The following is a 12321-nucleotide window of genomic DNA, read 5'->3' on the forward strand; positions in this document are numbered from 1 at the left end:
GCCCATACTTTCATAGTGCAAGCTGAAGCATGGATGACCTGAACAGTTAATTGTGCATACAGCTCGATATTTCAGCCCTAATTCCAGTTCCTATCTGCAAACAAATTAAATAAATACAATGGTTTGTACTGACAGAATGATTTCTTTTTGGTTTGGCCCTATAGCAATAAGCAACCTGTTGGGAACAAAACACAGACTGTATCCATCGTAAATTCAAGTGTTTGTTCTTCAAACTCAATTAAGCATTTAAAATACAGCCAGTCATACCCTCACTATATTATTAATTGACACGATGAAAGGATCCTAAAAGTCACGAAGTGACACTGTGTAGTTACAGTATGATTGGATTATATTAAAGCTACCAACGACAACACCATCAAAGAGTGTCAATATTAAAATCCAAACGGTACAAAAATGTGTTTAATGCTTTCTTTCTTTTTTAATACTGCAATTCTCTTCACTTGTCTTTCTAATATTCTCTGATGCCCACAAAGCAATGTATTTACGTTAAACCTAATATGACCCAGATTCTTTTTAAGAAATGTTAGGAAAAAAATAAGATTTTCTACAGAGCCAATTGTCCACATTTTTTTTCCACATGGTTTAAACTTCTATCCTATATTTGCTTTGAATAGGATTTTAAGGGGGTCTGTTTCGGAGTAAGATACAGCTGGCAAAGTCCCTTAATGTTATAACTGAATGCATGGAGTTTACATATCACTGATACTTAAGCTTGTACAGAAATGGAAAGGTTTCGGGCCAGAGAATGAATGATTGAAAGATGTATCTGAAAAAACTTCCCACAACTTCAGATTCACCTCATTTTGCTTAACCATCAAAAGCTTCCTGAAAAGAGGCTGAAAAACTAGAACTCACAAGAAAGATTGGTAAAAAGAGGCAGGGGTGGATGATTTAAGGACATTTTAATTGTGAGTCATCAACAGTTTCCAAGGCACCACTACATTTAAAATGCAAGTCTTGACGAGACACACGTATTTGTAGAGGTGTAGACCCTTTCCCTTGCCTTTTTGTGCTCCTTTTCCCTGAAAAGTGAATCTCTCTCTTCTTGTCCCTCCTCTTCTATTATTTAAGAACTGGAATACTCCTGAGGCTTGCATTTAATGGAGTTCTTTAAAAAGAAAGAAAATCCTGGACTCATCCAAATGTTCTGGATTTTTTATTTAGTTATTCATTTTAACCCTTAGATTACACTTTAGTTCTGTGTATTCTTTTTAGGGAGTAGTTAAGACTAAAGTAACAGAAAATAGACATATATCACCAATACAGCTAGTTCATCTGTAAACAGATAGATTAGATGTAAACAGATTATACAGTAAAAAACCGACAGAATGCACATATACCTGTGGTGTATTTCATAAGCAACAAAACCAAGTTAACACAACACACTGTTTGTTTAAAAGTGTTTTATTTATTTATTTATTTTTGCCGAGAAACAAAGTTCTTGAAGCAAACGAGTGCATAAGAAAGCAAGCTGGTATCCGATAATGCTATCTTGGTATCTTGTTCTTGTCAGGATTGGGAGGTGTAAGAAAGTCATGTGTTTGCCATTCACAGGGTATTTGTCACTGCTATCCCCCCCTCCCCCCCCCCCTTCCCCCCATGTCCTCTATGCCACCTCTTCAAACCCCAAACCAACCCAGCTGTGAAAAGATATCTGCTGTAAAACCCAAGGAAGTCAGCTGTGGTCAGGCCTTAGCACTCCAACCTTCAAACAGGACCAGGACATAATCTACATTTGGGCTAAGGTTAATACTGTTGTCAAAGAAACAACTCATTGTACATTCTCCCTAGTCCTTTCAGACTTTTGAAGTAACTTATGCTATTCTACAACTGATCTTAAGGCACTTCACAAGGGAAATCGACCCTCGAGACCACCTGATTCTCTGGGTGCTCAGTGAGAGCAGGTATAAAATATTAGTCTGCAGACTCTCAGTCGCTTACCTGTCTATTACGCTCATCCATAATCCGCGTGATCTGAATCTTTTTTCTCCCCATAGTCCCCGTCTTTTCTTCCTTCTTATCCCTAAAATAAAGTATGTTTGTCTTCTTCCCTTTTCTCCTGTATCTTCAAAACCTTTCTTTCTCTTCTACACTTGCTCCGTTCAATTCACAGATTCCAGCATCCACTCCTGCATGGGGGGAAAAAAAACAGGGAACGTTAACATTAACAGAACAATGTGAAATGTGCATAAAGGACCATTTTTCTCATTAGCACCAGATCATGCAATTATAGCAATTAAAAAGCCTATTCTTTTAACTCTCTGGGCTGTAAACATCAGATTTATTCCACAATCACCATTGCTCAATTGTGTCCAATTAGATAAGTTTAAGCCTTTAAAAACTGCAAGAAGACCCCACAAAATGTCTATAACAGAGTTGTTTTCAGTCAGGACAATCTTGCGTTAAATAACCACCTTTATTATAAAACAAAATCTTACAGATTTCCCAAAACACTGAACCTAAACAATGGGTGATTAAAAATAAAAATAGTTGGAGCACAGCCTCATCCCTTGGAGCATCCCAGTGCCGGTGAACAAAAATGATTAGGCAGAGGAGCATCGTATCCTCCCCCCCGTCGGACGAGGCTGGGAGTGAGGTGGTGGTGGTTCGAGAGGAGGTGGTAATTCGAAAGCACGGCAAGACTGAGTTTGTGAAATAGGTAATATAGATATATATTGTGCAAATTTATAATCCTAGATCTCCAGTCACTCGTTCTGATTTCCATCCTCATATTTCACCATTTCCATCTCTGAGACCGAACTGATTGTGTCGCTTTGTTCTCTCATGTGATACACTATGTTCCACCTCAAGGGATTTCTTTCTGGTTAAACAATACAATAAATACAACCTTGACCTTCACAGGGATCACCGGCACCTTTTCTTTTAAAAGCTAAAACAAAAACAAAAAAACTACCGATTTAACCCAGGGAACAGAAATAGCCCTTCCTTGTGTAGCAACTCCATTGATTGCTATCACAACTTTGAACCTGTCCCAATAACAACAACCTCTTGCTTTCTTCCCCTTCACAAATACAAGTGGATGAGCTGAGTAATGTAGGTTTTGTTTGGGCAGCTTTTAAATACAGTGGATAAGCAATGAAGCACATGAAGGATCCATCTAAAATCAGTGAGTTAATGAACCTTTCTGTACCTGTGTGTGTTAAGTAGGCCAGCTAATTCATTTCTGAAAGGGAAACAATGTTGTGTTTTGACAGCAGAGGTGATAGCATCCCTATGCAAATGGAAGGGACTATTATTTAAGTGTCACTTTAATATATGGGAACTGTCAAGGCCTTTGGATCAAAATCAGTCTTTTCTGAAACATAATCCACACAAAACAAGACTGCGTGGGCAACTCAGTTAGCGACACACTACAACATCCAAAAAATAGCTCAATTCAAACTCTTTCCCAAGGGAAAGATTTTTTTAAAAGTATACATCATTACAGTTCTCCCGACAATGCACCGCTAACAGAATAATGATCATTACTTTTTCTTTTTGTATACCTATACAGTTGACTTATACAGCGCTGCATTCAATTGCGTGTCAAACAGATTCTAAACAACTTAGTAAGGCCTGCTGCGTGCTGCACCACTTTTATTTTTAGCGTAACATTGGTTTGGTTAATAGGTTTTTAAAACAATTAAAATAAATTAAAAAAAACCCTCTCACCCTGTATTGGTTTGAAAGATACAAACCATTCCAGTCACCCAGAATAACCCTTTTGTGCCACTGCGGTGTATTACTCTTTTATTTATGTGTGTTTTTTTTTGTTGTTTTATTTTTCAAAACCACCAAACTTTGATCTGCATTATCCTGATAAGCAGTAAACAACAGAAGCATGTTGGCACATGGAAAAGAAGTGGGTATTATTCTGGAAACGCAGTCTTGTGATTGAGTGGGCATGTAGGTGCCTTCGGAGTGTCTGATGTGTATCTGAGCCTAAAAGCGCAGCTTCTGTTGACTAGTGGTAAATCCCCTCAGTTGCGGCTGACAATAATCAATACCCATGGGAACAAGTCTAATAGTGGGTAATGTAAAGCCCTCAGAGCTTGCTTCTAATTGTGTGTATGTCTGTATTAGGCAAACTGAAATGGTTCTGTTTCCGTTCTGGTTAATCTAAGTTCCGTTCAGATATGATATGAACCTCTTATTTTTGTTTTTATGTGTTGGAACCTTCCCAGCTTTCCCTCGCTTTGTTTGCCACTGTAAGAAAATGGGAGGGTGCTACACAACCATTAATGAATTGATTTACTTTGGAATAAAGATACGCATTTGCAGTCAATTTTAAATAAAATACAATTCCAGTTATTGTAACAGGCCAAACCTAGTCAGATTCCCTCATAAACAACTGACACATTTCTTAGAAAACAGCCCAAACTGGTAACACATCAAAACCCTCATCTTCTGGTTAATCTACTGCTTGTTCCTTCAACAGCAAACTAGGTCTCCCTTGTAAAATATATTTTAATCTCAAAAGTACCACTTGGATAAAATAAAAACAAAATACAAATATGGGTAAATACACTGACTGATGTATGCACTTCAGAAGATTCAAATAAAATGAACTAAAAACTACCTTGACTTTAAATGTTGCTAATTTCAAATACTATTTACACATTTGCATGAGTTACAGTACCTTGTTTCTTGAATGCACACAGTTCATCTCTGCTCAGCGGTGCAGTGAATTTTACCATTAGTGACATTACAGTACTCTGTACTCACAATCCCCAACAAATTCCTACAACACCTTATATAACAGTAAGCCGATGTCCTGACCATTTAATCCCTCATTTGGCTCCTTCTCAATGCCAGTGAAGTAAAAAAGCTAATTAACACAGTGAATATCGTTCCCACGTTACGACACAGATTTCCCCAGAAAAAACACACACACACACATACAAACTTAAAAGTTTCTAAGCAATTTGCCAGAAATCAGCAAAACATATTTACTGTACATGATATTACTGTACAAGTCAATTAAATCACCTTAAGAAAAAACAGAAAAAAATCCAGCGTGAAAAAATAAAGTATACATTTACACAAATAAATGTAATAAAACAGCAACATATTTCACTTTCCAAACAACACAGAAGGATTCTACAGTAAAAACTGACATAAAATAGTAAAGCTATTTTTAAGTGCTCAGTTACCTCTCACAGCAGGAAACAAGACCACTACAACCCTGGCACATGCGGCACGCACAGGAGTCTAACAGGCTTTCTCTGTAGCAGTAAGCCAATCCACTAATCCACAGCAAATGCATAGAGAACAATTCCGTTTTCCTCTCTTCCAACTGAACCTGATGGCACTATCAGCTTACTGCGGCACACTTGTCTAAGCTGCTGTTCAGTGGGAAGGCTTGAAGGTCAGGGTGGATGGCTTAGAGAAGTCGTGGCAGAGCTGCTTTAGAGATCAGGATCCCTCACATGAATAAGTGGAAGAAGGAAAAAAAACAGGCAGGAGCTTTGAAATGCACCAGGCAGGGTGCAAGCATCTCCTGGTGAGTTAGCAGCATGGTGTGTCCCTCCCACACGCTTATCAATCCTTTACTTCTCACCGGGAGCGCAAAAATAAATAAATAAATCTCAGAACTAATGATCCCCAATGGAAACTATTAACTTGGGAGTAAAAAAAAACATTGTATTAGCTGAAATACAACATTTACTTTTAACACATCGTTGTAGGAAAGCTGTTAAAATAGGATGAATAAAAAAAAGTGTTCTGCTTGCCTCAAGTGCTTTGAGAAACTAGTAGGGTAGCACAATATATTGTATATTGTGTCTTTTAAAAAGTAATTTGTTCAAATTCTTCAACAAAAATGTGTATTATGCTAATGTAGATCACACACTATTATCATGCACTATAACATTGGCACACATATTCACTAACGCTATAGGGAAGACTTTTAAAACTGTGGCGCTTCCCTCCCTATACCTTTAAATGGGAAGAATGCAGACAGTAAAGTTCTGAGATCATGTCTACCTTTTCCAAGCTGCTTTTGTTAACTGTATCTACAACCATAATGTATCCGAAGAGGAATGATAGCAGGATTTGTGATGTTTTTCCTAGAACATTACTGGGTCATTACTGCTACAGTGCTGCATGCCTTTTTCTTTTACACATCTGCAACACATTTAGTAACAAAAAAAAAAAACAGTATCCTCTTTCCTCATAGGAAATGCAGGTCTAAGGATTTAAAATAACATATTACAGTACAGTAACCTTTTAGGAGGTATACTATTCATTAAATAAACTTTGACTCTTCTTTAAATAACCTTCTGTTTCCTCAAACACATTTTAAATAAGTTTATCTTGGATACTTATCATCAGAAATTGCATAAAAATGCAACACTTTTCATGTGCCTGTGCGTATATGTAAACTGAACATGTATTAAATCTTTATATATTTATGTATTTTTTACATAGCATCAGAAGCTGTTAATCTTGGTAAATTCACAGATGCAGAAAAGAGCGAGACCAAACGAGGCATCCGTGTCCTGGTATGTCTAGTGTCATTATGGTCAGTAGGTCTTAACGTTTAGTATACTCTATAACTGTGCCTGCCCAAGTAAGATATGGAAGCTGACAAACAGACATCAAGCAGCTGTCCCATGCTTGCACACGCGACGCTGTAAAAGTGACTGTGAATGCTTGTTATAGTTTCTGTAGGTTTTGAAATGAGTCATTCTAAATATAGGGACAATTTAATACAGGGCTAAGAGGATCAAGCATAATGCTTCAAATAATGCAAAATTCTTCTGATTTTGGGATTGACAGACACATCATTTTCAGACGTGGCAACTGTAACTTGGCTCAGGCCAGAAAACAAAATGACATTGAGTATATACTTTTTGCTTTTCGTTCATTGGATATTAACAAGCAAGAAGCTACTGTAAATCATGAGATTTTACTAAACAAAAGAGGAACTTCCAATTGGCAGAGCACTTTACAATTTGGCACACGCTGCCTGTGCTGACAGAAGGGGAATTTGAGCCCAAAGTAGGAAGCAGGTCCATTGGAGGAATGCAACAGAGCCCTGTGCACCCCTCTTACCCCCCATTGGCTCAATGCAGCCTCACAGAATGGCAGGAAACATGCACAGAGTGGTCACGGAAGGATGTGACATCAGAAACCACAAACAATAAAAGGTGTAAAGGTGCTTCCTTCCCTAATCTGTTCCAGAAAGTGCAAAATGGGAACCAAAACTCTCCCACTTCCTTCTCCATAGCAGAAACTGTCTGAATCTACACTGCTGCAGCCATCAACAAACTGTCTTCTTCCTCTGATACAAGTCATTCAGGGCACACATCACCAGGGTGGCTTTCAAAACAAACGTGGTTGGAGGAGATTTTACTTTTATATACTGTATAATGCCAGCTCAGAATATTACAATAATTTTCCATCGTACCTTAAAACCCCTTTCTATTATGGATATTCAAAATACAAACATTAAAATCCTATACAGTACATTTCAATATGTGGTGTCCTTCCCTCTTCCCTGCCTTAAAAATTGTATTATTATTCTCATTATTATTATTATTATTATTATTATTATTATTATTATTATTATTATTATTATTATTATTGAAATTAATATATCATTTTTTTGTAAACAGGTCATTCTAATTTTGATAATGCTTCCATACATTTACTCGTCCTTCATTTTGCACGACAGTAACCAGCGTCTCACCCCTGAAGGATTTATTAAACACAACTTAAGCCAAAGGTGGATTGTCACTATTTTCTCCAGTCAGGTAAGGGGACCTGATGCTTGAGGGGAGGGTCTGAATAAGTGAAAAGGACTGAAAGTGTTTTGTTTAGGAATGCTGTGGGGATTTAAAAGGAAGACTGGTTTAAAAATAGACAAAACAAACTTATGACTAGAAATGCATTTTGGACAGAATTATACTTGAAGAGAATATGTCAACTACATTATAATCTTAGAAACTAACACAATGCTTTTTTACGGGAAGAGATCTGATTGTAGAGCATTCCCTCTCTTATTTCAACACTGCATATATTTGAATGTGCTTGTTTGAGATGAGCACTGTACCTAAACTCTAAATGCATGCTAGTCTGTCTTACTTGTGCATTAGAATGTGCTGATCCAGAAGCCCTCGCATTGTCTATAATACAGTACAGTACGTTCCAAAACAAATCACTTCGATGGACTGAGACAGTCGGGTCGAGTGGCACAGTTAGTCTGCAGAACTCATGAAGCATCTGTAGGCTATAAACCTTTTATAATTCACATCTTAGTCATCTTTTTAGATTTAAGTCATCCACACACCTCAAACTTTGATCTATAAATTGCGAGTGCCATTATTACAGCACTCTTTGTAATCTTGTTCAAAAGGATGTAGATAGACCCAGGCACATACATCTCGACTATCGGTGTGGCACATTCTGTAGGGACTTTTGATTTTCATCTGCTATGCTTGCCATACAAATCGAATGCAAAAAACAGTACTATTATATATACAATTTATCAGAGTAAAAGTCTATGAGAAAAGGCACAGTTTATTAGTTTGTTCACCCCTGCCCCCCCCCCCCCCCCCCAAAAAAAATTCCAGCATGGAATTTAAATACAGAGAGAGAATAAAAAAAAGTCACGGAACAAAAATTAATCTATTAATAATAAAAAAAAAGTCCAATTAATGTATTCAAATTATATTGGAATCTTTAAACTTAATTTAAAACATAAGAGATAATGCTGCAAAATCTAATTATGCCTTTCGGAACTACAAAGAAAATTATATAGCAACGACAAGCTTTGTTAAAAAAAAATATATATATATATATATATATATATATATATATATATTAAAACTTGAGCCCATTTTGTACATTACTATACCTTAATACAATCTCTTTTAAACAATGCTGAAAGCTATGAATCTATGCTGCTGCCGCTTTTGTCTGCCTAGAGACAGCTGCAGGCCTATAGTGCAATGGCAACAAGGGAAATGTATCAATCATAGCTGCAATGATGACAGCTGAGAACTCTGCTCTTTCCATTCCCATCTCAAAATTTCCCAAGGACAAAAGGAGATGAAAAATAATGTCAACTGTTTTAGAGACCAAGCTTCTGAATCTAGCTTTAAAATAAAAAGAGAAAGACAGGACTCCCTGTATGCCTTTCAAAAAAGGGACCGGTACTGTACGGCAACAGTTCCTGCTGTTAACATCATCTGTCTCCTTACATGTGTACCGTATCTAACGACCACAATAAATGTGAAATCTGGAGTGAAGATTTAAGCATTTAAAATACGAGCAGATTTTTAAAAGATATTTACGCAGAGAAGTTCCTTGAACATGCAGGCTTATTTCTAAAAACAAGACCTGTCAAAGAACAATCTGAACCCATGATCTTCTGGCATTAGAAATGAGAAATTGGACTTTCTTTTTTGAAAAAACACAGGCAATTATTTTTAACTTTCAACACATACAACAAACCATCACCGTCCTAAACAGAAGCTAATTATGACTTTCCCTCGGCAGTCTACAGGCTACGTGCTAATGAAGCACTGCAAAAAGGCAACAAGTCTACAATGCATCTGTAGATCATCGTCATTTTTGTTCTGTTACTTGATAAGCTGCCTTTAACTATTATGTCCTGAGGGGACATGCTTCAACCAGCATGGGGGGCTTGGTTACCACAGAGGTAAACCCCTATGCTGTTTGCTAGCAAGCACAGAAACCACTATCTCACAACACAGCCTGCCTACTAAGGCCCAGGTGTAACCACAACAGAGATGCGCTGCAGTTTCAGAAGCATGCACAACACCTCTGCGTTAATGTCTGTGTCTATCTTTGACCCTGCAGTATCTTCGATGAGTCACAGTGTTCTCATGACAGACATCACTTTAGAAAGTGCTTCTTCTCAAGAAACGCTTCTTCTCAAGAAACTTACGTTCTTAGTTTTAATATATAAATAGTTTTATTTATTTTTTTTTTTATTTTTTTTTCAGGTATATTTTTTTTTAACAAGGGGCTAACTGACATTCTGGTTAAACGACAATGCTTTTGAAACAGATTCCCCTCAAACAATTTGTTTAAATCTTTTAACTTTTTTAAAGAGTTGAAAAATATATTCTTACACGTCCCCACATGTTGCTACAACTGTTTAAATAACGTACCTTATTTTTTCTTTTCATTGTTAAAATCATGACAACTTTTTACACTTATAACTTTAAAGTCAGTGTCAAAGCTCTTTTCATAATATCCGCTCTACTGCACTGATAGTGTAAGGATTATTGCCGACATTGTCAAAGAGGTAACACAGCAATAACGATCCATGATGTGGTACGGAATAGAAAAGCCAGAGCACGTTAGGTTTTTAATTTTGTTTTTTATTTTTTAATCACTCTTCCTGCAGTGATTTAGAGGACAGATCTCAAACCCCAGTGCATTAAAGCTGACATTTTGAAAAGATATTTGAAACAAACTTTAGTTATAAGTGTAAAAATCTGAAAGGATGTTAATGAAAAGAAAAATGATAGGTACATTATTTAAACAGTTGTAGCCACACGTGGGGACATATAATGCTATATTTTCGGAACCCCGCTGCTTAACTCTTTAAGTGCTGTAACCTATTTACCGAATTCTCCTTATCTGTCAGCAATGATACTGCTCTGATATATTTGGGATGCACATACTGCCAATAAGCTACTTTATGTACGATGAAAGGGATTCGGAGGTGCTGTCATACAGTGTGCGACAGAGCAGAGCATGGTTAGTCGATCCTCTGATTACTTCATCTCACTTTTCCAGAATCCTAATCAGCCTAATTAAAGCTTTGTTCATTTTTAAATCTCAGATGACAATTTGTTTAACTCTACCCCGCAGCGGTCCTGCGAAAAAGAGAATTAAATGTGATCTTCTGACAGCAATTATTAAATGTTCCCAACTGGCCCCAATTATGCTGCAAGGCTTACAGGCCTCAGAAATAAACCGAAGATCCAAGGCTTCTTTTTTTGCGATGCCACCAAATATTACAATCTCAGGTTATCAATTTATGTATTAATAAGTGTATTTATTTATTATAATTACACAGCCAACATACAGCCAATAAGAACAGACAAAAGAGAAAGCACGCTGAATTAGTATATCTCCATAACAGCAACACTTCTAGAAAACAGAAAACAGATTTCACTTGATGAGCAATTCATTGCTGCTTCAATCGAATTCTATTTCTCACATTATTATTTTGTCCTTTTCTGCTGCTGAAAAGGTCCTGAACTTAAGCAGTTATAGTTAGTACATCAATGAATAAGTGGATGTGATGGCTTATGGCTTTTAAAGGCAGAGCATTTTTCTTATTTTATTTTTTAAAGTTGGTGAGTTCAGTTAAAATGGTATCCATAAATCTCAAACATGTGTATACTCAGACATTAAAAGTATTTATACCTTCAAAATATCACATATGTTTAAACATATACATGATGTGTTTAACAGAAAAAATCGAGTATTTTTATTCCTAATCTGGGAATAAGAAAGGTATACTTCCTACAGATTTCACACAAATCATGTCAACATTAGTGAGCTTCAAATCTTTATTACCGAAGCAGAACATATTGAGTTAACCTTTTTTGACCTTCATTTCTGCTCTAATTTTTCCACATATGTTCCCTCGCACTGTAGCTATAAAACAAGGTTCCCATGCCTTCGAATGTGGCGGCATTAATAAATCAGACAGGTAGCCCGTGGATCAGAAGCCCAGCGACTATGAGATGTGTTAGACAGCTGAATTAAAAGCAGCCCGAGAGGCTTCAGCAACTCCTGGTCACATCTGGCTCCCTTTTACTCAAAAGCTCCCAACACCTGCTTGATCAACAAAGAAATCCCTCAGTGCAGCTTTAAAGAACAAATGGGACACATTTTCCAATACATAACCGTTTGCTTATAATTTTCAGGTTCAGACAGTACCAAGCATCCTACCAGGGAAGCAGAATTACATGGAAGGGTCAGAAGTAGTTTGAGTGTGTGTGTGTGTGTGTGTGTGTGTGTGTGTGTGTGTGTGTGTGTGTGTGTGTGTGTGTGTGTGTGTGTGTGTGTGTGTGTGTGTGTGTGCATGTGCGTGTGCATGTGCGTGTTATTTTAGTTTTTTTTTATTTATATATATATATATATACTAAAAATGTCTTTAATATAAAACACCCCAGCAAATTGGTCATACACCATTGACTTTTCACCAAAAAAAAAAAAAAAATGCTTTCTGCATTTAAGAACAGATGAAAACTAAAAGCAGCATGCAAATGGACAAAGAGACCAGCGTCTGAAGGGTGTGTAAATGAA

General features: G+C 36.9%; 1 protein-coding gene across 12 annotated transcripts in view; it reads right to left on the minus strand.

Annotated features, from left to right (window-relative positions):
• Positions 1-12321, minus strand: part of LOC117403767 (myocyte-specific enhancer factor 2C) — an 82682-nt gene that overhangs the window by 42725 nt on the left and 27636 nt on the right. For 10 of the 12 annotated variants that reach the window (XM_059035748.1, XM_059035439.1, XM_034925959.2 and 7 more), the window contains one exon: positions 1963-2150. In XM_059035748.1, the coding sequence (XP_058891731.1) occupies positions 1963-2016 (54 nt within the window). In that variant the 5' untranslated portion in view covers positions 2017-2150. Of the gene's footprint in view, positions 1-1962; positions 2151-4660; positions 4718-5174; positions 5316-12321 lie in introns of those variants that run through there. The other 2 variants (XM_059035312.1, XM_059035367.1) reach the window with 2 other exon arrangements.

This window comes from Acipenser ruthenus, chromosome 1 (genome assembly GCF_902713425.1).
Source record: "Acipenser ruthenus chromosome 1, fAciRut3.2 maternal haplotype, whole genome shotgun sequence".
Classification (NCBI taxonomy): domain Eukaryota; kingdom Metazoa; phylum Chordata; class Actinopteri; order Acipenseriformes; family Acipenseridae; genus Acipenser; species Acipenser ruthenus.